A 27,757-nucleotide genomic window follows, 5' to 3' on the forward strand; every position below is an offset into this window, starting at 1 on the left:
GTTCATAACCTGCTTCTGTTTTTAATGCCTCTCTATGCTGTTTGCATTGCTAATAATCCAAAGCTAATTTGTCCCATTGAGGCATCGTTTTTATGTAAAATCATAGGATTTTTGATGCTGATATTTAAATGGTCCTCAGGTTTGGCTCTGAAATGTTTGAATGAAGGAAAAGGTAGACTGTATCTTGTTTAGCATAAAATGACACTTAAAAGATGAAATACCTTTGCTAACTGACTTTCTAGCAACCAATACCTTTGTCTATGACTCCTGTTCCTGGATATCTTATGAAAAAAACCTCAGCTCAACAAAGCATGCAGAGAAGGTTTGGATGAGCCTGTCCTATGTCAGGATGCTGCTTCCAGTGGGCAACTGGAAGCTGGTTTTTTGTGGGAGTAGTGGACTTGCAGGATGGCTGAGGGAATGCTCCAGCCTCAGTACCTTGGGTGCCATGGATGGTTCACCTCACCTGTGCCAGTAACCTCACACTGTGGTAACACAAGTTGGGTTAAGAGTTCAGTGTTTGACTTCTGGCTAAGCCAAACAGTGTAAATGAGAGAGTTTGATTCTGCAAGAAGAAGGAGGGTGGCGGGCGTTGCTGGGAAGGAGACATGATTTGTTTTCTTCAGGGGCGTAAAAAAAGGACAGTTCTTCAAGGCCAGAAATGTGTATTCCTTGTTTGAGAGCCTGAGAGCAGAGGAGACATTGCCTCCACAGTGGCAGATCCCACATGGAGTTGATCCAGGGAAGCTTTCCTGAACTCATTTTTGATACAGTGAAAGTGATCCTGAATGAGAGTGGGGCAAGGTCTAACCTTGTGGTATTCAAATGACAAATCTCCTGAGAAACAGTATAGATGGCAATCAGTAACAGCTGTGATCTCCCGCTGTGCCAGAGTGTTCATGTCTTATGGCTGAGTGCTCTGAGGTTAAGCAACCTGAATGTAGCTCTGACAGACTCATTCTCCAGAGGGACAAGTCTTTTTAACATGAGGGTATGCCAGCCCCGTGGGTGAGTCAAAGCACCCCAGTGCAGGAGTGTTGGCAGAGCAAAGGCAGGCAGCAGGACTCAGGTGTGCTCCTGTGCTGCAAGAGATGAGTGTACCATGCTGCCAGCTCTGATGGATTGTTTTTTTTCTTTTTCTGGGGGATATTTAGCAATTTGTCCAATGCAGAGGGGGTAATGTAGTTGGCCTGTGAGGATGGGCTGGGTGAATAAAGGCAGCGGTGTTTTTGTGCATGCAAGGAGGCGTAGGAACCCACAGGAGGATACTCACAACTTTTCTTCTCTCTTTCTTCATTAGCAAGAGAAGCCTGATACAAAAATCAAAAGGTCTAGCCCATTTTAAAAAGAACTAATATATCAAGGCGTATTGAAGAGACAAGGACTGTCTCTGTCCCAGAGCAAATGAATAAGAGGGGCATGAGAATGGGGCACAGGACAATGGGAGGAGGGAAGGTGGGGAGCTCTGGATGCCCTGCACTCTGTGGCTGGGAACAAGGTGGCATTCACTAGACAGGAGGACATTTACATTTGATGGGACACATATTTGTACAATGCATCCAGTTAGCCCATCAGCCTACAGACTCTGCAATACCTTAGAAAGCAAAATCAAGCAGGATCTCAGGGATCAGTCAGTCAATAAGGAACCAAGAAGCTAAGACAGTGAGGTTTTAGTTTTTTTGGACGGGCTGCAAATACTCAAATTTGGAGGTGTTAACTATCATGCTGCTGCTGAAGGGTGGGAGGACGTGTTTCAGATGTGTAGCTGGAACGTTACTGCCTGCTGATAGGTACACATAAATATCTTCTGACATAGCTGCTGCACCTATCCTTTCCCATGCTAGTGCAAGTATGCCAGCAAAGGGGTAATTAATCAGTCAGCTGAACACCTTTCATCAGATATCCACTATCTGGAAGAAAATAACAAAGCCAAGTAATTAATTTTTAAACTATTTGGTATGGAAGCATGATTAATAGCAGCCTGAGGGTTTACATTAGTTCCATGCCATTAAAGTTTACAAGTTCATTTGCCTATTTACCCTGGTATTTCATAAAAGGATCATTTGTCATGGCAACCTCAGCCTCAGGTGGGCTCTTCTGGCAAATTATTGACACTCAGCCCAGAGGATCCCCAGGTCTTGGCACATCATAGGTTTTCCCCCGCACCTGGGTTTCAGCTCTAGGAGTGCCTACATCCCAGGATGCCCTGCAGAGAGGGCCAGGGAAGGGTGGAGTTCAGATTCCCTGAAAGCAGGGATTTCATCCTGAATTTCTCTCCTGCTAGCACAGTAGAAGTAGCCCCAGGGCTTTTAGATGAAAAAAGGGCAGGGAACTTGAAAGGACTGGCGCCCTGTGGGGTTTTTGTAAAGGCTTGACTGCATGTTCTTGCAGTGGGGAGCTGTTACCTGCCTATGTGAGAGTAGCAAGGTCACATCCATCCCTCATTCCTTACCTCCTCTGCTGGCAAGGATGAGGTGGGATGCTGGTGCTTATGAATCCTGATTTTGTGTGCCTAATTTTTGCCTGGTACTGAATAAAGAGATTAGATGACTAATCCCAGTTCCAAGCATACTTTCGAACTAAGCCGTGCTTTTTTGGCTGTGCCTGAATCATTCGTGTTTAGCCAGCCCTTAAGACTGCATTTAAATCAAGTGCTATGCTAGGTAGCCTTTGATAATCTGCTGCAAAGCAGAAATTAAACGGTCCTTATCATCAGATGTGGTTTTTACCCCACTGAAGATTTCACCAACCCGCGTGTGTAGCACAGGCAAATTGTTTTAATGCATGGGTTGTCTCCGCAGTGATACAGTGATTTTTCTGAGTTTTGCCTGAGAACTGATGTAATCTGGAGCATTTTTGGTATGGAAAATAAAATATGTCTGTGATTTCCGTGGTTTTTGATGGTAATCTTAGAAATCCAGAACCCAAAACAATTGCACATTGTACAAGGATAAACATTTAACAAAAAATGTCTTTCCTGTTTGTCCTTGCTCTGCATTTCTTAAACCAGTTTAACTTATTTTAGCAAGTGGAACTGATTTTTTCAGACTGTCATTCTGAAAAACTGATATGTTCCTGCTTGAAAAACAATCTTGCTCACTGACATTAAAAACTTATGTAATATGTAATGAAAGGACTGGGCTGGTAGTTTTTTGTTACTAGGTGTTTATCTGCAATTAATATGTCCCAAGTTAAAGGTTAACTTAAAACATAAGCATTCATTACAACTATATAACAGGTTAACATCAGACTACCAATGGGAATCCTTAGAAAAATCTATTTAAAACAAGTATGTTTTAATTTCTGTGTGTGTTCAGCTGAAAAGAGTAACTTCTTTAATATCTTTCATGTTTCACCACTGTGACTAGATGTATGATTTCTTAACATAGTTTTGTAACTCATCACATGAATGACCACATAGTTTGTTAGAAAGCAGGAAATTCTAAAAAAGGCAGCTATACCTTTTATGGTTAAGATCCCTTAAGTATTTAGTCAGTCACAGTATACTGCTTTGTGCTAGACACCCTTTGCATTAGTTGTTTATCTGGAATTAGAGATGTATTATGAATGTAGGGCATATCACATTAACTACAAGCACATATATTCTCTGATTCTATCCTTTTCCTTGATAGGTGACATGCAGCCCTTTAGGGCTAAATTACATAGGTGAATAGTATGTGTGTAAAGCATACATAAAGGAGAACCTCCCCTAAATGATCATTCTGTAGGTAGTTCACTTCTGGTACAAAACAGTGCTGCTCCTTAGATAAATCAGTTGTTCTCCTTTGAGGCTGATAGGTGCTACAGGAACCAAAACCACAGAGAGGTAAAATGGCTGGTAGCAGCTTGCAAAAGGAATCTGTGAACATGATGGATAGAGCCAGAAATAAATCCCATGCAGGTTTTCAGAGGGGAAAATCTGGTCCCAGAGGAGCATCCTGTTCCTGGAGCAGAGCAATTTTCAGCCCAGCCTGCCCCTGCATTGGCCATACCGTTGGAGGTCTGGAGAAGGTCTGAGACCCAGTGATGTCAGGCTGTGGGTTGAGTCCAAAATTTGTGCAAATGAGTGACAGTAAGAGCCCCTTTATGTGAACAGACTGTGCATAGGGTTCTAACTCTGCTGAGGTGGCAATTCCTGTGTCTATGTTTAATAGAAGGAACTCATTTTGTCTCTATCTGGAAATTTCTGCCTGGCCTGTTGGCAGCAGGCACTGGGAGTTTAAAGCTGTTTTCTAAATAACATAGGAGAGTGTTGGAAGCAATAAACAAACAAAGAATGGACAGCTCTAACAGGCAGTGGGATGGATGGGTTTCTCCATACCCTTGCATCTCAGTTGTTACTGTGCCCTGGTGTATTTCAGCTGACATTGCACAGCACAGCCACCCTGCAGCCTGGGACTGAATAGGTTTTGCTTTAGTTCACCATTGAGACAATAGAGCAACTTGTGGCTGCCCCAGCTGGATGACCAGGAGTAAATCTAGCAGTTTTCCAAGAATCGGCTATTAGGAAAAACAAGGAAGAAACACTGAAGAATGAGGATTAGATACAAGACAGAGCTGGCTTTGTGGTTAATGTACCAGCTGGTCAGAGGCATATCTGAACAGTGCAGGCAGGCAAAGGCATGGTTTCACCCTTAAGGAAATGGGTTTAGCTGTGGCGCCCCATCTTTGTGTCCAAATCAAACAAAGTGCAAAAAAAAGCAGGGATCTTTCCATATGCGGGCTCTTTCATGGTGGAGAAGGGTGGCTTATGAGCTGTGAGCAATGGTTGCTCCCCAGACTCCCTCAACCTGCACTTCAGTTGCAAAGTCCTCACACTGGGGCCTCGTTACCTGGCGCGCAGAGCACTGAGGTGGAGCACGCACCTCCGTCTCCTCTGCACTCAGCATTACTACTGTACCAGTGGATACTGGAAAGGAGATGGACACAACCAGACAACCTTGCTGGAAGATGCTTCCTTAAAGGGGGGAAGTGATGTCTTGTTCGACTGAGATGCTAAATTGTTAAGCTAGAATTTTAAAGTGGAGTATATGCTTCAGTTTTCAGAATTCACATAATAAGGTGACATGCTCCCCTATAAGAAAAATCTCTTGCAGGTTTCCACATAAACACTGTCTCCCTGTGAAAGATGAAATTGATGCAATAGTACTTGAATAAATCTTTCTTAAATATGCCCAAGGTTTTACTGTTACGTGACATCTCCTTGCACTGAGGAATGCTCATCCTCTTTTTCTAGGGAGACATGTGAGTTCCAGCCCCAAATAATAAAGAATGTTTGGACAGTTATATGTCCTTTAGAAAACAAAGTCCTGGGCCCTGCCCTCATGTGTTCTTGAGCAGGTGCCCATTTGTGTATTTATAGAGATTGAATATCAGTGAATATAGCGAGAAGCTGTCCTTGGCTACAGCTGCATTGCCCAGAATTTGGCGTAATGCCCTATGTTCTCTTTCAGTTTTGAATTAAATATTGAGGAAATGGCCTTCTCTGAAGAAGGCACATATTTCGATTATTTTTCCCTTTCCTTTTACTGTTTCTTTGAAGCACTAAGGTCCTTTAGAGGGGCATTCTGGTTGCCCAGGTGAACAGGCTGTATTTTTGGTCTTAGGCATCTAAACATACAGGTTTGGTTAACTGTCTTACAGCTACATCTTTTCCAGTTGCTGGGCTGGTTCCACAGTGATGTGATCTCTGTGGAAACAGGTCTAGTCATGTATCTGTGTCTGCAGGCATCTAGAGGCATGCTGTTTATGACAGCTGTCTATGAGTGCATCCTCTGGCTTTGCATTTGTTATACTTGGGAGTCCTTGAAATCCCAATCCCGATGCATGGAAGCAGCTGTTATCAATAGGTGAGGTTTGGGAGCTCTGCGAGTTTCTGTTGCATCGTGGCATTAAGAAATCACATGAAGATCTGAGGAGGTGGATGGTATGTAAATGAGAGCTGTGATAATCCTGTTATGGTGGTAACAGGCAGAATCATATGTGGTAGTGTTATGCCTGTAGGACTAATAAATTACTGCAAAGCTGAAACTGGACATGATATTCCTGGTTTGAAATGCACTTCCCCTATTCTCAAGTAATGCTCAAGTGTAAGGATATTCTTCCCTCACCTTCACATTCTCAATCTACATCTCAGTTCCACCTAGAGTTTGACTTGAGTTTTTATAAACTAAAAGTTTAACAGAAAGTCAGTTTGTAACAACGATGTTTTATCTTTAAAAAAGGATGATTAAAAAAACCTGAATAGTTTCTATTTGTCGATCATCTATTGTATAAGAATCATGAGCACCTTATTCTGGATTTGTGCAGCTCAGAACAAGGGCATAGAAACTCATCGAGGAACTGCTGAGGGCCCCTCTGGGCATCCCAGTGCTTAGAACAACATCAGCAGCAGTGGCAATGTCCTACATGGGAATGTGCAACATCAACAAATGATATCAAAGAGAAAAGTCCCTGCTCCAGAGTTAAGTGAAGAGTGTATTGCTGGATAGTGAGTCAGCAGAACACAGCTGAAGATATTCAACAAGAATGCATGTAAGAAAAGTTAGCTACGTCGGGGTTTCTTAGAAAAGCTCGTAAATAAAGGATCATAATTATAATTGGCTTGCTGAAGAAGGATTAAAAAGAGAGCACTGACAGTTTAATTGCAACTGCTTAAAAAAATACTTTTATTGAGATATTAAAAAATACTTTTATTGAAGCAGCATGAGATAGCAGGAAGACATCTACCTAAATAGTAAGATGTGTTATGGAGAAATCCATAGTCATGAAGTCTGTGAACAAGCTTGTTACAGAATCACAGAATCAGTTAGTTTGGAAAAGACCTCTGAGATCATCAAGTCTAACCTTTGACTGATCAGCACCATGTCAACTAGAGCACGGCACCAAGTGCCACTCTTTCCTTGAACACCTTCAGGGATAGTGACTGCACCACCTCCCTGAGAGATTGTCATGAGATTGGTTTAAAATACATCATAGCATTTTTTTTTAATATAGCTGCTGTATTTGAACTTTGTTGCCGTATTTTTACTGTGCTATAGTTTTACAGTATAACACAATACTGCTGAACTTCATGAGGTTCACTTACAGTATTCATAATCCTGATGTTAGATGAGTGCCATATGTTTATAGGATCAAACTTCCATGCTTGATTGCTTAGTTTCATCTGTGTGGAATAATCTAAACCAGGGTGAAGGTGGACTTCAGTGGGCATTATCTCACCTGAGCATCATGTCAAGTATGTAAATTGATAAGATTTTTGCAAAAAGTCTAGGTACAACCCTCTGCAGTTCTGCAAGGTCTTCACTGATTTTGGCTGGAACTATAATTTGACAACTTGAAAATCACTGTGGATATACTGGAAAGTAGATGCAGAGACCAGGTTTGGGAAATGTTAGTTGTTTGCCTTTGCAATAGAGAAAAAGTGCTGATGATGCTCCCCACCTGGCACTGAAGTGGTATATTAATTGCTGTAATTGCTGTGATTCAGAGCTGGGCAGTTCCAGATGGGAGAGAGTAAGCTTGCTTAACAGCTAGTAGGCAGGATATGGAAAATTATGGGTCCTGCATAGCTGTAGCTTGGCTCTCTTCCATGTCAGTAGTATTTTGCATTGCTGTGTATGCTGTTAACACCTTGGTATATATGAATAGTGTGGTCACACTATAGCTGCTTGGGGAACTATAACTTTGAACTGTGTAAAATTTATTCATGTGATTTCCATTGAGAGAGGTTGTTTCTTTTTTTTTTTTTAACCCCCGATGGAAGAGAATTATTTAGAGTAGAAAGGCAGGAAAATAAAAGGGGTGTATGTGTGCTTATCTTATTTAGCTATGGAGTTAGCTTACCTGCTTTTTAGGTATTTGAATAGGATTTGAAAGTAATATGGAAGATCTCATGAAGACATTTCCATATATTTATACTGCAGCCTCCAAAGCTGTTCAGCAAACCTGGTAGCTTCTGTGCTGCCAGTGGCATTGCTGCCACTTTGAAGGGTGGCTCTGCTGTGCAGAAGGAGCCAGGGACAATAATTTTTTAGTTGACATGCAAGTTGTGAAGCTCAGCTTGCACCTGTGATTAAAAAGCAGCATAAATGAAAATTGAAAATACTATAATCAAAATTTTCTGCTTTTTATTAGAGCTCAACTAAAAGACTTTTACTTACTTACAAGAGTAGTTGACCTCTAATAGATTTTGTACCCTCTGTAGATTTTATCCCAAGAGTGTCGAAGGTTGAACCATGCACATAATTACTTACCATGGACACCTTCAAGCAGCCTGTGAAGACATCTTCATATTTACTCCGATTTCTATTTGAAATATTCATGGAATATATATACTTCTTTTTTCCCTTTTTAACCCTTTTCACCAGCAAGGAGCAATCCCTTCAAAATTTTCTGCAGCTGTCATTTCACATGTTCCTCTGTCCTTCGCATCATGCAACCCATGTTCTGTGTGGAATTATGGAAACTTCTAAATGATTGAGCAAGATGATATGCATAAAAACTTTATGCCCCTCATGGTATCTGGTATCCCCTTTCAAGAACTGGTGCTTGAACATGTTTCTGGAATAATGTGAGAAGTTGCAGGTGTGCCCAGCAGATGATTTGGCTGGGGAGTGTAGGTGCAATCTCACCTCTAAATAGTAACTATTACTCTTTTAGAAGAAGATTTTAAATGGCATAAATTACCCACAGTTTCACCTTCCTTGGCAACATAAGATAAAGTGCTGGGGTTTGTGTTTCAGCAACTGAGCAGTGGCATAGATGACCCTCTGACAATTTTCTAATGTGATTTTTCATATGTGATGTCAGGGGGTTTGGCCAAGAGGGGCTTTGGCAAGAGGCTGTGGCAGTAATCTCCCAAACTGCCAACTGAGTTTTGACAGGGCTTATCTGGCAGATCTGCAGTGTCTACAGAAGTGTTTCCAGGCCTGTGACATGAGTAGATTTTAGGTTGAGCAAATTAGCTGACAAAAAGGATTTTGAAGGTTGCTGTGTTACGCTGAGAGGTCTTTGCCATGGACAAAGGAAGTGACAAATAGCTTTCTTTGAAACAAGTGCCAGCCACAAGCTGTAAATCAGCCAGCAGGGAGGTAGAGCTACTAGAGAGACTAGAGAAAGAATGTCACATAAAGAAAGCCCATGTTTGATCATCCACAGGCCACTTGGACTGTAATACTGGCGCATGAAGCAGTTGTCGAGCTTTGTGGTTTCTTGGTTTGGTTGGGTTTATTTCAGCTCTGAAAAGTTAAACCCCCTGCTGGCAAAGCCTGTCCTAGTGTGCACTCTGTCCATCAGCTCTTGTTATTCCACTAAAAGCCTGACTTTCACCTCTTCTTTCATGCTTTCTCTCCTTAGCTCGAAATAACTGCAGCTGCCCTTTAGTCTGTCAGAGTGAGCTGAGCTGTCTGTGCCTCCTGTAGCGCTGTGGGCTCTTCCCCTGAACTGTAATGCATTTTCTTAATGCAATATAGTTTGGAGTTACTAAAAGTCTAGTTTTAAATGTAAGAGCAGTGTAAACTTTTGTAATATTCAGTAAAGAATTCCAAAATTCTTCTTACTGTTGGCAAGTGCTTTAAGAGTGAAGGAATGTCTTGGATGTAATTACATTATCAGGGTTTGATTAGTTTGGCTTAACCAATCAACTCTGTAATACTTTTTATCTATGGAGCAGTTATTTACTTAACTGGCTGCATGTTTTTGTCTTTGAACGTTTCTGATGTCCAGGTAAAACTGTGAGAGTTAGACTGACGCTTTATGTATTAGCATTTTAAATTGTTTAGATACACTGAAGTGGAAGATATCCTAAATCTATCTTTTTTCTATCCAGGGCAATATTTGTAGAGGTGAGTTGTTCACTGGAAATGGCAATAAGAGACCTCATAATGTGGTACAATCCTTGCTAACACCTCTGCTGGGATGTCAGGAGGTTTTTTATTGTAGTGAAACTCTGAGTGAATGGGAACATCCTTCTCGCAGCTGAAAAGATAATTTATTCTGAATTACTGTCATAAAGTGAGTGCATTGCATTGCTGATGTGTAAGTTGCTGCCTACAAAAGAGGAATACCTGTGCTGCTCAAGTTGTGTGTGTCTCCTTCTTCTGATGGGCTTCCATCTGAACTCAGCTCCTGCAATAATTATTGCTTCACTACTGAAGCACATCAGGCTCCCTGTGAGCAAACCTGTAATGTTTCTGCAGCACTCAGCTTTTAAGTGTTGTTTACTCAGTGATACAGACCAAAAGCTGTAGTTTGCCTATGGAGACTCATGTGAGGCGGAGCTGGTAGGTAGCAGTTTTCTTTTGTATTAGGGTTATAAGACAACATTTTATTAATTTCATGTCACTTACTGAAAAAACTAGAAAGGACAGGCGGGAAAAGTTCTGGCAGTTCCAGAGAATGCATTGCTGGAGAGGTTAAGTAGTTTTCTCCATTGCTCATTTGCTAGTGGAGAGATGCTTGGCTGAACAAGGGCCAGTAATGGAAGCGGTAATCATTAAACAAGCAAAGACACCAGTTGTGCTCTCCAGAAAAAATCATGACAGAACATACTTCCCAGTCCTGAGACGTGCTAAGTCCCCTGCACAAGGGGAGTGGGACTGCTGCGGGATGAGGGTGCTCAGCCCCTTACAGAATCTCACGTGGTTAAGTGCAGAATTTGTGCATCTGGGCATGGGAACTGTGTGATCTGTGAATTTCTTCCCTATCTGCAGAGCTGTTCAGACACAACATTAAAGTGTGATTTGAGTGTTCAGAATAGCAGATAGGGGTTAACTGTTTTTAAAAATGGGTCGAAAGTTGCCATTTTCCCCCTGAGGTTTTTTTGAGACACATTCCTTTGGATTCCAACAGTTGAGAAAATAACTCTCCAAATTAGTCATTGTGGTTAATTTGTAGATTCCCTCTGGTGAATCAATTCCATAGGGAAAAAAAATTTGTAATGTGTCAATTGCCATTGCTTTTTTTTTCTTTTTTCTTTCTTTTCTAGGTGAACATGTTTGTGGAAGGATTCCATGATGCTATTCTTCTTTATGCTCTAGCTTTACAGGAAGTCCTGAAGTTTGGTTTCACTAAGAAAGATGGGGAAAAAATTGTTCAGCAAACACGGAACAGAACATATGAAGGTAAGAGTTACTGTGGCATTCCAGATTTTGGAGTCAAAAGGATTCAGGTCTTTGTTATGTGCAGAGTAAGGACCCGTGCCTATTCCACTCTTCAATGAGAGGGAAGTAACATACGAAACCAAGTACATCTTTAAGGCTGGCTCACATACCTCATTTGTCTGACTTTTTTTTGCACCACCTGTCGAGGTCTTACTTAGTTCAAAGTACTCTAATAATTTAATGACCCTCACTGATGTGGTAAAGAAATACCAATAATTTTCTCAGGCTCCTTCTTTGTTTTTGAAAAGATTACATCTGCTCGCTTTACTCATGTTCATCTATTAGCTCTGAGATTGCCTCATTTTTTCCATGTCACTTTTTTATCTTAAAAGCCTGGGAATGGATAGAAGCAAGCAGGTGCCAGAATTAAGGTTATTTTGTGTTTCTTGATGGGACTCCGTTGGGCCCTAGAAGGATTTCCCCCAGCCTCCTTTCAGGAGCTGTGCATGTTATCTCAGAGGCAGCAGCTGAACACCACTGTGCCTTTCTGTGCCTAATCCTGGACATTACAATTCCACAGTGCAAATGGCACTTGTGTATCACCTTGCTAATGCAAAGCAATGCAAATGCTTTTTCCAGGTAAGAATTGTAGTAAAGAAACTGAGGATTATTGGTTTCATTTGTCATCTCTTAAAATATTTCCATCCGTCTCTTTATGATGTTCCCATCCATCTCATGTAATACTTCAGTCATTTGGTGTAGGATTGGCAAGATTTCCTATGGAAATGCCTAAGAGAAGTAAACATTTCCCCTAGATAAGAAATGAATGATTCATTTGAATGTGTAAGAAAAACCCTGGTGACCAGGTTCTCAGCTCTAATAACACACTGGATGTTGTGTAGGAAGGCAAGAAGGGCAGCAGCTCCAAACCAAGTTTTTATTCTCAAACTGTGGCCTGAACAGAAGGCAAAAGGATACCGAGGGCAGCTTAAGGGAACTCAGGGATTGCTTTAAATTATGCTGGTTGCAGTCATCCCAAAGAAGCCCTCCACCAGCTGGAGATTGTGCTGTGATGTCCCACTACCTCTCTTCATATCCATGGCTTCCCAAAACAGTCTGTTTTAACAGAGGGAATTTAATGTTTAGGGATTTACCTCAGTCTTTGCTTGTCCTGTGTATGAACAAATGCCCCAGTACAGCCTGTGTTTTCTCTACTCCTGTTTCTGTGCTCCAGGAAGCCACCCACTGGGCGTGCCCATGTGAGTCTTTTGTAGTACCATGTACTCCATGGGGGTTTTACGTGGTTGATTCTCACACCTTGCGTGTAGAACCAGCCAGGAGGAAGAAATGTTCTCTCTCCTCATTGTGAAAACTAGGTTGTTTTTGATTGCTGATGTGTACACTTATTCTAAAAATGTAGCTGTAAGGTTGGGCTGTGAGGGTGCAGATGAAAAGGTCAAAACACCACCTAAGTCATATCCCATTTCCTCCCCATGGCAGTATTTTGCTGGACATAAAACTGATTTTGGAAGAGGCCTTTAATTTGATATCTTGCAATCCAGTCCTTTTAGGAAGGTCATGTCCCTTTGTTCTTCCAGTAGACCCTTCTCTGCAGTGGCTGCAGCATTGCAGAGTGCAGTCCCTGCACACACCCATCAGGCTCTGCTGCAGGACTGAGGCTTTATAATTCCCTTCAACTTTTGCAGGCCTCAGTGATGAGAACTTCAGTTTCATTGATTACGTTAATTCAACTGCTGACATTTAGATATCTAAGTTCCTTGGCACCTCATGTTACAGCTTGGTCTGACCCATCAGGACTCCCAAGAGGATCTGGATGCTGCTTCCTGCAGCATTCCGTCTGCCAACCACAACTGCACAGATACCATGTGCTTAGGAAGGGTTCAGTCTGAGGTGATCAAAGGGTCTCTTACTGCTTGCGTTGTTAAAGACACCTTGGTGTGACTGCAGGGCACATTTTGTGGAGACTATTTTCTATTAATTGGAATTTCCTCTGAAAAGTAGCAAAATGTTCTGTATGTATCTGTATGTATCTCACATAACAGAACAAAAAGAAAGTCTAGATAAAATCCTTCCGCCTTCATCCAAATCCAGTTCGCAATCAAGGTTGTTTCAGAATTTCCTACCTATGTTTTCTAAGGAAGAACATTGCAGGAAATGTCAGCATTTCAAACTACCTGTTTTGATTCAGATGGAAAAATTAAAAATTAGTCTTTCCTGCTAAAAAAAAAAAATCCCATAGGAATTCTGAGTTTCAGTAATTTTAGTACCCACTTCCAAAAATTTTTGGTTTTCTTAGGCCAGGTTAACAGCTCCTGTCAGATTCAGAATCGAAATTGCTGTGTAGGCCAGTGCTCTCACAGCAAAGTGGTTGTTACACCCATTCTGTTTTCCTGCAGTAATCGAATTGACAGTTGTTTGATTACTATCTTGTTATAACGAAACAGATGCTCAACCACTGCATATTTTGAAAATTGCAGCAAGTCAAAACATTCCTGACATCATCTCTAAATCAGAACAGAGACAGGATGAATGAAGATGTGTTAGTCTGTTGCATGTTCACTGTCATTAGGCACGTTGAGGGGAATTTATACTCTGACTGAATATCTGACCTCTCTCTTCTGATTTACCATCGCTGAGAGCCTGAGTCTCCACAGCTTTGTGTCTTCTCTGGTCATGTAGGTGGTGTAACATGGATATACAGTGGTGCCTATTTGCCTTGCACATGTGTAAATAGCTGTGTTTGGTGTCAGGCAGTGGAGGATCACATCTGAGAGTATCTGAGGTGATAAAGCATATCAACAACTTCATAATGTCTTCATCATAGTTAATTGGTGTTTGATGGTGTTTAAGAACCAGTTTGACTTACACACCAAGAATTTGGAGCCATGCTCTTTTTACACAAGGACAGAGATTGTAAGAAGAGATTCAGACTGAATCCAAGGATGTGTTTATTCCTTGTGACATCTGGAACCAGTTGCCCTAGTGAGGTTGTGCAGTTACCATCATTGGAGGTTTTAGAGACTAGATAAAATCCTGCGCACCTCTCTCTTCTGACCCTGCTCTGAGCAGGGTGTTCGGCTCTGATATGGTTTGAAGCTGGCTCCCTGCCAAGTCTCCAAACCTTACCACAAGAAGTCCCCTCCCCCCCCCCAAACCTCAGGGAGAAGAGGGAGAAAAAAACCCAAGAAAACCGAAACAAGAGAGAGATAGCTAAAGCAATATATATAAATATATTTACACTTATGTTACAGTTATATACAATTGATGTATATATACAATTTCACGAGGGAAAGGAAAGGGGGAAGGGAGAACGAACAAAACCAAAATCAAATATATATATATATCTTGATTAGTAGCCCAATATCTAGCAACTAAAAAAAGTTAGCAAAGAAATATCTCACTACTCTCCTTGGGACAACCGAAAGTCACTCTGGAATGATCGCCGACAACCTCCGTCTCCCAAGGTCGACAAGGCCTAACCAGGCCTCGCTCCCCAACACGGCAGACTCAACAGCAGGGAACCTGCACCTCCAAGCCGCCGAAAGGAAAGAGAGCAAAGGCCTTCCCTCCTTTCTTCTTATAGTCTGGCTTACGTAAAAATCGTAGGGAGTACTGGGTAAATCTGGGCTTTTCCTTGGTTACAAACTGGTCACCAAGGAAGGCCTAGACCAAACTACCACAGGCTCGATGTCTCCTGAAGCCGCTTCAAACTTGAGATATCCTATGAGTCTATGATTCCCAGTTTCCCTAAAGTTTCCCAGAAGTTGTAAAGGAAGGAAGTGAACTGGGGGTCTAAGAAATATATTACAAACAGCATCGTATTATGTAGTTAATCTTATGTAAATGAACTACATGCATATGTAGTGCACATGGTGCCTCTTGTTCATACCCTCTCCAGTATCCCATTAGATGGAAACAACACTGGACTGGCTGTGTGGATGCAGTCTGTGAGATGTAGGTCTATGTCCTCTGCAGCATGAGCTGGGCTCTTTTTATTGAGGCACGATTAGATATTTCAGGGTTAGGCACTCTGTAAATAATTCACATTAAATATATTTGTGTTTTATTCTTACATGCTGGCTTTTGGATTAGATTTTTCTCACGTAGTCTCCAAAAAGTCTCACACATTTGATATTTAAAAAGGAGAAATGTTAAGAATTCAGGAATGCAGGCACCAAGATGAAATTACAATTTCTTTTGGAATGCCAACAAAAATGCTGGGAGACTGATGAGATTTCCTGTCATATCGGTCTGTAAAAACCTGTCCACTGTTTTCTTGTGTTCCTTGAAAAGGCTCAGTATTTTAACTAATTAATCTTCTGATTCCTCACATGCCATTCTTTAGGCATTGCAGGGCAGGTGTCCATTGATGCAAATGGAGACAGATACGGGGATTTCTCTGTGATTGGAATGACAGACCCAGAGGCAGGCACACAGGAGGTAAGGAAACAAACACCATTGCACTTGGCCACTGATGAATTAGCCAGTGTAATGTAACATGACGTCATCTCTTTACTTGGTGGTTTAACCTTATCAACTTAAAGACCAAATCCTTTCTGTAAAATAACTATCTTGAAGTGGTTATCCGAAAGTTTTTTAAACTTCTTTTCTTTCACAATACATCTTTCTTCACATGGTGTTAGCCTTTAACTAAAGTGTGAATTCTCACAAGCCAGCTAAGCAATTATAATTCTGAATATGAGAAATTATTGTTCAAAGTGAGCGAGGCTTTTTATTCACTGGTAGGAAAAAGGATTGATCTTAAAGCAGCAGCGATGCACAAGTTATCCTGATGTATTAACACAGCAAGTACATGTATTTCAGTCTTACACTGAGGTCAACCACAAGCAGGAGTGCAGACCTTGCTTGGCCTTGTTTATCAGGCCTAAGTGCCTTGTTTTCAGTGTTTAAGAGACATTTTAGTTAGATGGCTCCATATACACCACATAGGTTATTCCACTGGATGCAGAAGGAGTGGAAGAGATGAAAAATAGCACGTCTGGGCTGAATTTATTAATACATGCATTGCCTAACTCCAGTTGCACCTTTTGTTAGTTACAAAGTCAGTTTCTGCCGAAGCTTTGCTGGTCTGCCCTATTTCATCAAGGTCAGCTGTAAAGCAGCAGTGCATCTGAGCTGGACATTTCCATGTGTGGACTTGAATCCAGTGAAGTTATATTGTTCCTGTCACTGCTGCAGCAGAGACAACTCAAGGAGCCTTTTTAAAAGTGTGAGGATGTCTTTTGTGCGTTAGTGGATAAAAGTGGATAAAAACTACAGCAGTAAACTGCAGACACTCACAAGGGTAGTAGGAGTACAAGTTGTTTGTGATAACTTTGGTTTGAACAACCTGTATTTCTTCTGTTTATTCAGTCCGTTAGCTTTTTATCTCATTTATCAATTTAGTCTCCCTCTCCTACCCTCCCTTCCATTGCTCTTTTACTTGCAATTTAAACTATCTTTTACTTTTTTAGTGCTACATTTCTTCCTTTAACTTACTGTTCAATTTCCCTGTGCTTTACTGTGTATAAAATATACATACAATTAACATTTTACATGTGATTACTTCCACTTATCTGCTACATCATTTCTACTCTTACTCTAAAAACATTGTTTCTTCAATAACTTATTTTATTAGTTTGAAGTTTTTTTCTGTGTCTGTACAAGAACGTTTCTCAGCTGAACTGTGCCAGATGAATGGGTGTTTGGGCAGAGCTGTTTTCCCAATTCTGTTCACACAGTTTAAAGCTAGAAGAAAACTTCAGATTACCTAGTTTGACCTCTGCCATTTTACAGACAGTCAGGTTTCTTACCCTTGTATGGAGCCCTGTAGTTTACACGTGACTAAAGCTCAGGCTGTAACAGGCATTTATTTTTCCTTTGGAGACACTGAGAGAACGGGGACTGCCTCGCACGTTCCGTCAACGTTTGTTCCACTGTTTAACCACTCCTGCTCTTCAAAAATCTGTATCGTCCTTCTGATCTGAATCTGCTTGGTTGCTGCTTATAGCTTTTTGTTCTTAAGCCGTTCTGCATACTTTCATATTTAGTTCATCCTGCAGGTAGAGGACTCTCTCACTACTGTTTGATAAATTAAACCATCATTTAATGAATAATTTGCTGCCTGCAAATTGTCTCAGAGGTTTTTTTCCTCTGCTTTTTCCAGTTTACTGAATTTGCCTTTATTTTTGAACAAACATTAAAAAAACCTCTTTCTGCAAAGAACTTCTATTTCAGTGGCAACAGGGAGAGAAATTAGCTCCTTCATCTAGTGTAAAATCTACCTTTGTATGTCTAACCAGAGCAAATGTTCTCTAAACTTTTTAGCTTAAAAATGAAAGTTAGGTGAAAAATTTGAACAGGCCTTGAGTTCTAAACCCAGTGTATTAATACGTGGGTTTTATCCATGGTGGGACAATCTTTTGATGTGTTTCTGCCACCGCTTCTGACTACTTCAGTGTCATGATATTTGGCCTTGCTTACTGTACATAGATGTTTTTAGACTATTTTCAGATTAGTGAACTACTGCTGTTAGCACAATTTAGTCCCACAACTTTGCCGTAGATTCAACAGTTTACCTTGAAAAAAGCCTGGACTTAACTGTTAAAGGCAGGACTGAAATCCTGAAGTGACTGTCATAGTTCTTCAGAAGATTTGAAGACTTTAACTGACCTTAGTCAAGTACCTCCAAATTCTGACAAAATAGAAGACTCCACCCTAGACTGTGTAGTTGGAAATCTCAGCACTGAATCTACTTGAAATCATAAAACCATAGGACCACAGAATGGCTTGGGTTGGAAGGGACCTTAAAGATCGTCCAGTTCCAACCCTCCTGCCCTGAGCAGGGGCACTTTCCACTAGACCAGGTTGCTGAGAGCCCCATCCAGCCTGGCCTTGAACACTTCAAGGGATAGGGTATCCACAGCTTCTCTGCCAGTGTCTCGCCACCCTCACAGCAAAGAATTTCTTCTTAACATCTAGTATAAATCTCTTTTAGTTTAAATCTGTTCCCCCTTGTCCTGTCACTACCTGCTGTGATAAAGTCAACCTCTCTCTATTTCATAACCCTCTATAAGTACTGGAAGGCTGTAATGAGGTTTTCCTGGAGCCTTCTCTTTTCCATGCTGAGCAACCCCCATTCTCTCAGCCTTTCCTCATAGGAGAGGTGTTCCAGCTCTCTTATCAACTTTGTGGCCTCCTCTGGACTTATTCCAACAGGGCCACGTCCTTCTTGTGTTGGGGACCCCAGAGCTGGGTTCTTTGCTCCAGGTGGGGTCTTACTAGAGCAGAGCAGAGGGGCAGAATCACCTCCCTTGGCCTGATGGCCACCCTGCTCTGGATGCAGCCCAGGACAGGTTGGGCCTTCTGGGCTGCAAGTGCTCATGGCTGGGTCATGTTCAGCTTTTCATCCACGAGAACCCAGAAGTCCTTCTTAGCAGGGCTGCTCTCAATGAGTTCTTCCCTCAGTCTGGACTCATGTCTAGTTACTGATACTTTAACTTGGATGAGAGTCCTGGGCACTCAACCCACTGTGCAGCAAGTGAAGAAAGCCCAGGACAAAGGAGGAATATTCAGAAGGTTAAAAATCTTAAATAAACAGGATTTATATAGAAGAGAAGCCTGAGGGCAGACCAGATAAGGGCCTGTGAATATGTAAAGCAATGTTTCAGAAAGGAAGAGTCTCTGTGTCCACTGGCAATTGGGTAAGTAGTGACTGGACAATTACAACAAAGGAATTTTAGGTTACATGCTAGGGAAAACAACTGACAGTAAGGCCAGCTAAATTCCGGAATAATTCCCTGAAGAAATTGTCAAGTCTTTGTCTTTGAAGGCTTTTAAGAACAGATTAGATAAACATCTGTCAGGAATGCTTTTGCTCAGCTGATTCTGCCCTGGGGCAGTGCATACACTACATAACTTCCCACAGACCTCTTCAGCCCTCTTCTTCCAGGGTTCAGCATTGTGCCACAGGAGTCCAACTGAGTGATGCTGCTCTCCTGTTTGTTTTACTTCTCCAAGTTAATAGGAAAATCTTTTCGTTCCTTTTATGTTTTGCACAGGTGATCGGGGACTACTATGGAAAGCAGGGGCGTTTTGAGATTCGATCAAATGTGAAATACCCTTGGAATCATGGCAGGCTGCGGCTAGATGAAAGCCGAGTTTCAGAGCACACAAACAATGCACCGTGTAAATCATGTAAGTTTAGTGACTTAATGCTTCTACCCCAGCTCAAGAGAGAGGAATCCACGTGTTGATGCAACGTAACAGACCATAATAAATTGCTTTAACACAGTTGTCCATCTAAGACATAGTGACTGTTTCTCTCTGCTAACTGCTTGGGAAGTAAAGGTCTGGCAGCCATGGGTAGTACATGGCCTGAATCTCTTCCCTGAACTTAAGCTTGACAGCAATCATGATTCACAGCATGGAGCCCTGGAGGCTTTAGGAGTTTCCAGGGGCCTTTTCACCAGAAAGAAGGATATAACTGAAACCTGAAACAGAGAAGAATCACACTGATAATTAGCAGCTGTGCTGCCAGTGCTGATGGGAGCAGCATTCTCCCAATGCAGAATGATTTTCAGTGCTATGAGAAGGGATTGTGAGAGGTCCAGTAGGCTGAGAAGTGAAGTTGTTTGAGTGGGGTAACATCTGTGAATTCTGAAAGCTCAGACTGTCCTCCACAGAGCAGGTGTCCATATTTTCCAGCAAATTGACTTTCCAGACCATGTTGTAGGATTGCTCTCCGTTGCAAAGGAGATCAGCATAGGAAGATACCAGTGCCTCAGTGGAAAAGGGTGGTCTTAGCTTTTCACAGAAAACAAATTGCTAGTCCTGAAGTGAAAAGGTAACTCCAGCCTGATAATTCTTCAATCCTTGAAAAACCTGTGTGTACACACGTGATGTAGAGACTGTTTCCCTCTATGGTCAGTGTGGTGTAGCTATGCACCTTGTTCCTGCTGACGTACAGACAAAATCCCTTCAAAGGGACGAGGGCAAATGAAGAGAAGGGAACAGTTTAATTTCCTTAATATTTCTCTGTTCCTTTCCACAAACCCAGGTGGACGAGGAAATGGGAGCAGACTACCTGCATATGAAAATGCTATTGTTCTTCAGCTGCCTGTACTTCCCAGTGACAGTTTCTCCTTGGGCTCCCCTTCAGCCACTGTGTCCCTGCTCTGCCTCTGTTGAGATTTGGAGCAAGGCGAAGCTCATGTGGCTTTAACTTGAAACCACATATCTTCGGGAAAAAAACCCAAAACCAAAAAAAACCACCCCAAAATTGAGGAACTGTTGGATAATCATAGTCATTTTAATAAACCCAGGTGATAGAGGTCTGTGATGCTAAACCAGGTGAAATGAGTTTGTTTCTGTTACAATGACTCAGGGCATACTCAGTGCTGATTACCATTATGTGCGTGACTGTAATCCCAGTCTGTGTTATGATTCAGACCAAGCTTTCCAGAGAAGTTTCCTAACAACGTTCCCTTGTATCGTATCTCCAGAATTGTGTTGCCATCTGCCACTGGTTTTGGAGGCTTGTTTAATCCTAAGGAAAGCATGTACAAAAAACAAACGTGTAGACACTGAAACAGGTTCCCATGGAGTCCTGAGCTCTGAAAGGCTTTAGTTATTTTCTGATGTTGGTCACTAATTTCCTAGTTGTGTGTATTTTCCAGTACATGAATGCAAACAGTTCTCAATATGAACCCTGATTGTTTATTTTTCCCCTTCTCAAGCAGGTGGTCTAGGAGAATCAGCAGTTACAGGAATAGTTGTGGGTGCCTTGCTTGGAGCAGGATTGCTAATGGCTTTTTACTTTTTCAGGTTAGTCCAATTGAAATTTTGTAAACTTTTTATTTGTCATCTAAATGTCTCAGCTCCTGGCACAACATCCTTGATGGGAGACAGAGAAGCACCATAATAATCTGTGGTAACGTTTTCACCAAAGACAGTGAGCACATTTTGATTGTCCCTTTGTGTTTATCCAAATAATTTTATTGATTTGGGTCTTCATCCTGTAGCTACTTACATCTCTAAGTAATGTGACTCATGGAAGTAATTGCAGTGGGTTCCAGACATTCACAGTTGCTTTAGTAAAATGCCCTGGCCTTGAAAGCCTTCTTTGTTTGGTACTCGTTTCTAGCACAGTTGTGCAGGATGTGATTGTATGAGAGGTTTGCATCGTTTGCCTGGTACTGAGCTTATTTTTTTGCATGTTGAGTGGAATTGTACTGGAAAACAGAAAGAAATTTGGGGAAACATCGGCAGTTACGTGAAGACTCCATTAGATCTCATTTTTCTGCTGCATAAAGAAAGAAATTTCTGTTTTGGTCTGAGAGATTATTTGGGTAGCAAAGCTGTGCATTTAATTTAATAAGCTGAGGTCAGTGCAGGGGAATCAGTGTTTTATTCTTGTTTAAGTAAAATAATTCTTACACTGCTAGTCAGCAAATGTGAAGTCTTGATAGCTGATCCTGTAGTGACAGAATAAATTAGTTATACACATTCAGCACCTTATATATACAGTAATTTATCCTCATGATATGGAAGAGTAAAAACATATAGGAGAAGAGAATTAACCTCTGCATATAAGAATGAAATAATTCTATCCAATAAAAATATGTGTTATAAAGAAAGTTAACAAAATAAAACAAGCAAAAGCTGCTTCAATTCAGTGGGACACTTCAAAGGTCCCAGAACCGGGGTTGTTCATCAGGTGCTTGCAACTGAAAATTCTGCAGGGTGATTTTAATCTTGCATGTGTTCAGTGCTTATATAATATGTTGTTTGGGTTTGAGACAACATTAAGTTAGCTTGGACTGATTAAAGACTATCTTTAAAAGAAAAAGAAAATACGAGTCTGTCTTTATATTTTATGTAATCAGAGATTCTTGCGTCTTATATAGATTCTCAATCAGATTACAGTTGTTAGGTGTTTTTAGCATTGCTGATAGTGGGAGAGAATTGGTATGTAAGGACAAGAAATGAGGCGGTAGATATCCTGAGCTGGTATAAAGCTATGGGAAGTATCATTGTAAGAACAGGACTTAAACTCATAGTCATCTGACACAAAGATTTGGATTGGAAATCCATGTGAGCAAAGGAGGGTGTCTATAAAAGTAGATGTACACACCTGAGTTCAACACCCAGTCTTTTTATGTATGGTCAGAGGGGGGAAATGAACACTCTTTTCTCTGCAATTCATGTCATTCTCATGTAAAAGCTAAACCAGGTCAGAATAATGTCTCTTAGAAGAGCCTGTTTCTCTCTGTTAACTGAAGGAAGCTGCGGGTACTGTCAGATGGATCTGCACATTGGAGATGTCTAAAGACATATGCGTGAATTTCATCCTGGAGATCTGATTGCAATTGCTCAAAGCAGGAGTAGGGACAACCTTCTTATTCCACCTGTAGAGTAAATATCTGAAACATAATGTATCAGGATGCAGGGGTTGGATTTTCAGAAAATACAGGTTTAGCAGTTGTGTGTCTGAAAGTAATTTGTACCTTTTAAACTGTATATGTACTTTATGACTGTGTCTCATTTGAATCTGTCATTGTCACAAATGAGTATGCAAACACAGTTTTAAGTGTGCATGCAAACTGTTAAAATATCTGGGTAGGAGTTTTGATATGTAACTTTGACAGGACTTAAGCACTTGTACATCCAAAATGTGGACCTATCCTTTTGCAAGAGCTACTGCTATGCATGCTCTGAGCCATGGAAGAATCTGACATAAAAATACATAAAGGAAGTAAGCAACACAGTTTTATCAAGTTATTTTGGAGCCTCTGATACAGACACAAATATCTAGGGAATATTTTCAGAACTTTTAGGTTGCCACTTTCTATTCAGACATGCTACCCAGATTAAAACCTTGGTGTTTTGAAAATCATTCTTCCACTGCTACATATGCTCTGACTCTGGCTACACATGCAAGTGGAACAAAGCTTTCCTTGGCATACAAGCTTTTTGCCATGCATCTCCACAGGCAGTACAAGCTCATGGGACTGGACTAACATCTTTTGGAAAAACTTGTCCTGAAGCTGAGGAGAAGCATAAATGCAAATCATCTTATGATTTTTGGAGCAGGTTTGGGTACTAAATGAGAAGCTGAAAAGTAGTCAGAGGGCTTGTTTGATGTATAAAGTAACATAGCAGAATTCTTTTAAAGGCCCTAGAGGAAGACACACAGGAAGAGCTGTGTCTGATGCATGAGCATTTGTGTTTATTTCTTATCTGTCCTCTGCATCCCTCTCCTTAATTCATCATACTACCTCATCTGACATTACAAACATAGTAGCCTTCTCAGAGGGAAATGGGAAAATCAGTTAGTTAATACATAGTTTTGATGAGAAGTGCAACTGAATAGTCAGTTCTGTTGTTTGAACTCTCCAGAAAGTGCCCCCCCCCCGCATAGTGAAAAGAAATTTGTCTTTGATCAATATAAAGCAGTGATGTGACACAGTTCACATGACACTTCACAAAAACTCCTAATCACTTAGATCAGAAATTTTCAAAGAAGCAAATGTCTGTGTCTTGGTGCTTTGAGACCGCCATGTAGAAATTAACAGGCATTCTTGAGCCTGGGTAAAATGTTTTGAGGAAAACGACTTTAATCTTTGACCAGGGTTTCACATTCTGCCACATTTCATTTTTCAACTGGCACCCAGCTGTCCCCTACAGGCATTCTTTATAAGGGAAGTCTGTTAGCCTATAGCTGGAGAAGGATTTCTCACTCTGGTTTTTTCTTTTCATGCAGAAAGAAATACAGAATAACTATTGAGAGACGAACTCGACAGGAGGACTGTAACATGGGGAAACATCGGCAGTTACGTGAAGACTCCATTAGATCTCATTTTTCTGCTGCGTAAAGAAGAGGAAAAAGAATCCCATTCTTCCTAGGGAAAAAAAATAATTAGGGAAAAGGACACAACCAAAGACATCAGTGTAAAAAGAGGCTCTTGAAGAACATACTCTTTTAAGCAGTAATTTTGTCTTAATTTCTTTCAGAAGCTCAGGAATGATTTACTAATCACATTATGCCGCATGGCCTTTCATCTCATGAAAAAAAAGGAAAATTATGCGGTTTGATGTTATAGGGTGTACTTAATATGTAAAGACAGTATTTCTTAAAGCATGTATTGAGGGCAGCCGATCTGGGTTTAGTTGATGGGGAATGCCTCATTGTGTTTCTTTTTTTTTTTTTTTAGCTTCTACCACCTCCTTCCATAATTGCATCTCATCCATGGGTGTCAGATATGGTTTCACAGGCACAGGTGCTGGTTGCTGTCAAAAGGAAAAAAAGAGATTTATTTGGGGTATGATCCTGCATCACTGAATCACTGCCATTGGTTCTAGGGGATATAAGATTTGGTGTACGGAGTTTAGTTCTGGGAGAGAACTGGCACTTGGGTCTAATTAACTCCACTGAAAAAGGCAGGTGGAAACACACACAATTCTTTCCTTGTTTATGTGGTATCACAATCAAAAGCACTGTTTCTCCTTCTTAAATGCTGGGAGTTACGAAAGTCTTCAGTGAAGAATGGGGAGTTTCGGTGGTGTGAAATAGGGAGAGAAGACAATCAGGCCTTGGAGAGGACTGTTTAATTCCTCAGTCTTACATGTGTTTTATCACACTCTTTTCTCTCCACTGCCATGACTTTTCAGAGTGGCAAATATAGGCCGTGTCGAGCCTGCTCCTGTTCTCAGTGAAGTCAGTGGCAAAATCCCATTAACTTCAATGAGCACAGGACTGCATCCAAAACTGTAAATATGAAAGTGTTTGTATAGTTGACGCAATTAAAAAGGGGATTTTTTTTTGTGTAAAAATGACATTCCATCCTTCCATTTTATTTTTGGGATATTTTTTATCTTGTATTTTTCTATTAAAGTATCTATTTTTGCTTTGGTAGGATTAAAAATAAAGGAAGAGGATGTTTTGAAGACATATTTTTTATGATAGGAGTAGTATGCAGGGAAAGTCAACAGCTGTAAATACATTTTAGAACTAGCATTTAGGGGAGGAGAAGTGACTTTGTTGATAGTAACAGACTTTCTTCTCCAGGCATGTGCAACATTCAAGTAGTTACTTAAACAATATAAATGCAGTTATTGAGTTGTCAATGGGATGATGGCGCTGATGGTGAAAATTACGAATTTTTCATGTTAAAGAGTCCTACAGAAGTTGGTGAGATTTAGCTGTCCATGTGTGTACAATTGAACAACCAAGGAACTACCTTCAGGAATTGGGTGGTAAAACACTCTTCTAGTGGTGACTTTAATCCTGCTACCATCAGTATCCCTGGGACTTTTGCCATTGATTCTACCAGGAGCAAAACTGAATCTGTGATGAATTAGCTACTGACAGGTTATTTTATACTAGACAAAGGAAAGTTTTGCACTTTCTAGTCAACAAATGGAAATGAACCGTACACTTACTGTAAATGTGGTGAAGAAGACCCATAAAATATTGTCTGTGGGAAAATTGAGCTATGACTATGGTTCTAGTGCATGAAATATTTTGGTTTATCCTGTTCTGATTTTGTAAGAAAAAATTGCTGGTCTCAGATGTCATAATCAGATTTGAAAATTAATCTCAAAAATGGCTCTGAAGCCTGACTTCTACAAAACTTCTTATCCCTGAGAAGCTATGGTACCAACTCTGAGAAACCACTTTGGGGTTGCTGTAAGTGAATGAAGAGTTAAAACCAGCTATGCCTCCTTTCTGATGCCTTTTATTTGTTGATGGACTTTTTTTCCCATTATATTTCACTCCTTTCTTAGCATATGGAGAGGTTCATCACCTGCCCTTGTTAAATACTGTCCAATTTTCCAGACAGACAGAGGGTAGGTCTTCCTGACTGTCAGAGCAGCTCCAGTACAGGGAGTAGATTTGCATCATCCCATTGCCACCTCTGGGCCTGTGTGACTTCTGCAACGGTGCCTTGGGCAGGTTTCTGAAGTAGCCCTCTTATCTCATGGGTACCAGAGAAGAATGTAGGCTAGAGCAGCATTCATACCACTATGGAGTTGGGGAGAAAAAAAGACTTTGTGATTAGTTTATTTTTTTCAAGCGGTTGAGTTTGCCTAGTCCCTGGGCATGCTTAAAGTTTGGGGTTTTTTTAATAGTTTCCAAGGCAGTTTTGATCTACTTCTTGTTTTGCAAAGTTGCATTTCAGTATCTTTTGCCCATTTGACTACTTTACCACAGGAAAAAAAGAGAAGGAAAATTCTTACATGTGTAAAAATAAGAGGGTGTGATTTGAACCATAAACTTTTTTTGAAATTATTTTTGTTGTGACTTTGCAGTGTAAACTAGTACTCAAACAGTCACTTAAGACAGTTGTGTAGATTTTATTTTTCCTGTACCATGCAGAGTTGGGTCAGACCAGAATATCTGAGACAGGCGATCCAGCTGGTACAAGAAATTGTTAAGAGAGTTTGTTTATTTATTGTGTCATTTTATGATAACTATAAAAAGGTATAGTGAAATATTGCTTTTTATTAAAAAAATAATGATTCTGATCCTTGGTTTTATGTAGGGTTTTAAATCATGATCTCAAGAAGTGTTTTCTGTGAGTGTTTCTATGAGATGTCTGTTGGTAGGATGCTGACAGAGGCTTAGCCAAAACTATACATCTCAGCACTTCCCAAGAAAGGTGAATCTTTCTTGCACATTAGAGTGTTTTAGATCAATGGGGTTTAATCTTTCTATGTTGATGCACACAAATGTGTGCGTTTTTCCCATGGAAGTGTGGAGATTGTTTAAGACATTTCAGGTAAGTAGATTCCTGTATAGCATAAACAGACTTGCTCATCTTAGCTGCCTTTCATAGGCCTCTTGCAAATAGTTCCCAGGTCTTCTCTGGACCATAGATCAAAAACTGCCTTGGGTTTAGATTATTCAGCGGAGAGATTCTTTACCGGCTAATGCACTGTGCCTTTCTGGTTCATCTGCGTTAGCTCAATGCCACAATGTTTAAGCTTCAAACTCTGCAAGGGAATGTCTAATCAAAATAATAATAATTGATTCTCAAAAGAGGTTTCAAGACCTACATTTTTGGCTTCAGCAAATTGCCCGTATTACAAACACACATCTGTATTACAGAGCAGCACAAGGAGACCCTTCACCCAGCTCAGCACTTCAGAACATACTTAAAATATGTTCAGCTTCTAAGTGCTTTGCTCACTTGGGACCAAAGGATATGGTCCTGGCCATGGCTGAACCAATTTGCCATGTGCTTGAATTGGAGAAAGGTTGACCCTGTAGGCCATATGTTTCTTGCTAAATCTAACAGTTGTGCCTGTTAAATTGAAGTAGCAGCTTCATACTTTTGTTTGTCAGGGTTTAACAAATTCTGCTAATTTTGTTTTTGTTTTTGTTTTTGTTTTTTTTAATCACCAAATAGTGATCAGCTTAATGGCTGATTCACCTCAGAATCTTCTTCCCAAGGATTCTGACAGTTTACCTGTCACCTTCTTAACTTCAACACACAGGCTTCCACTGCAAGTGACAAAGATGAAGCAACACTTTGAAAAGTATCTGTAATTTATTATCCTGAAACCCACAACTTCAGAGTCAGATGCCTAGATGTTTTGTCCTGAGCCACTGGTAGTTCTGGAAGTTTTTT

General features: G+C 40.8%; 1 protein-coding gene across 1 annotated transcript in view; it reads left to right on the forward strand.

The window, feature by feature from the left end:
• Window positions 1-27,350, forward strand: part of NPR3 (natriuretic peptide receptor 3) — a 43,381-nt gene extending 16,031 nt beyond the window's left edge. The window contains 5 exon segments of the mRNA XM_029961578.1: window positions 10,988-11,123; window positions 15,469-15,563; window positions 19,184-19,319; window positions 20,861-20,948; window positions 23,887-27,350. Coding sequence (XP_029817438.1) covers window positions 10,988-11,123; window positions 15,469-15,563; window positions 19,184-19,319; window positions 20,861-20,948; window positions 23,887-23,998 — 567 coding nt within the window. The 3' untranslated portion in view covers window positions 23,999-27,350.
• The last annotated feature ends 407 nt before the right edge of the window (window positions 27,351-27,757 follow it).

This window comes from Manacus vitellinus, unplaced genomic scaffold, assembly GCF_001715985.3.
Source record: "Manacus vitellinus isolate BGI_N305 unplaced genomic scaffold, ASM171598v3 scaffold_36_pilon, whole genome shotgun sequence".
NCBI lineage: Eukaryota > Metazoa > Chordata > Aves > Passeriformes > Pipridae > Manacus > Manacus vitellinus.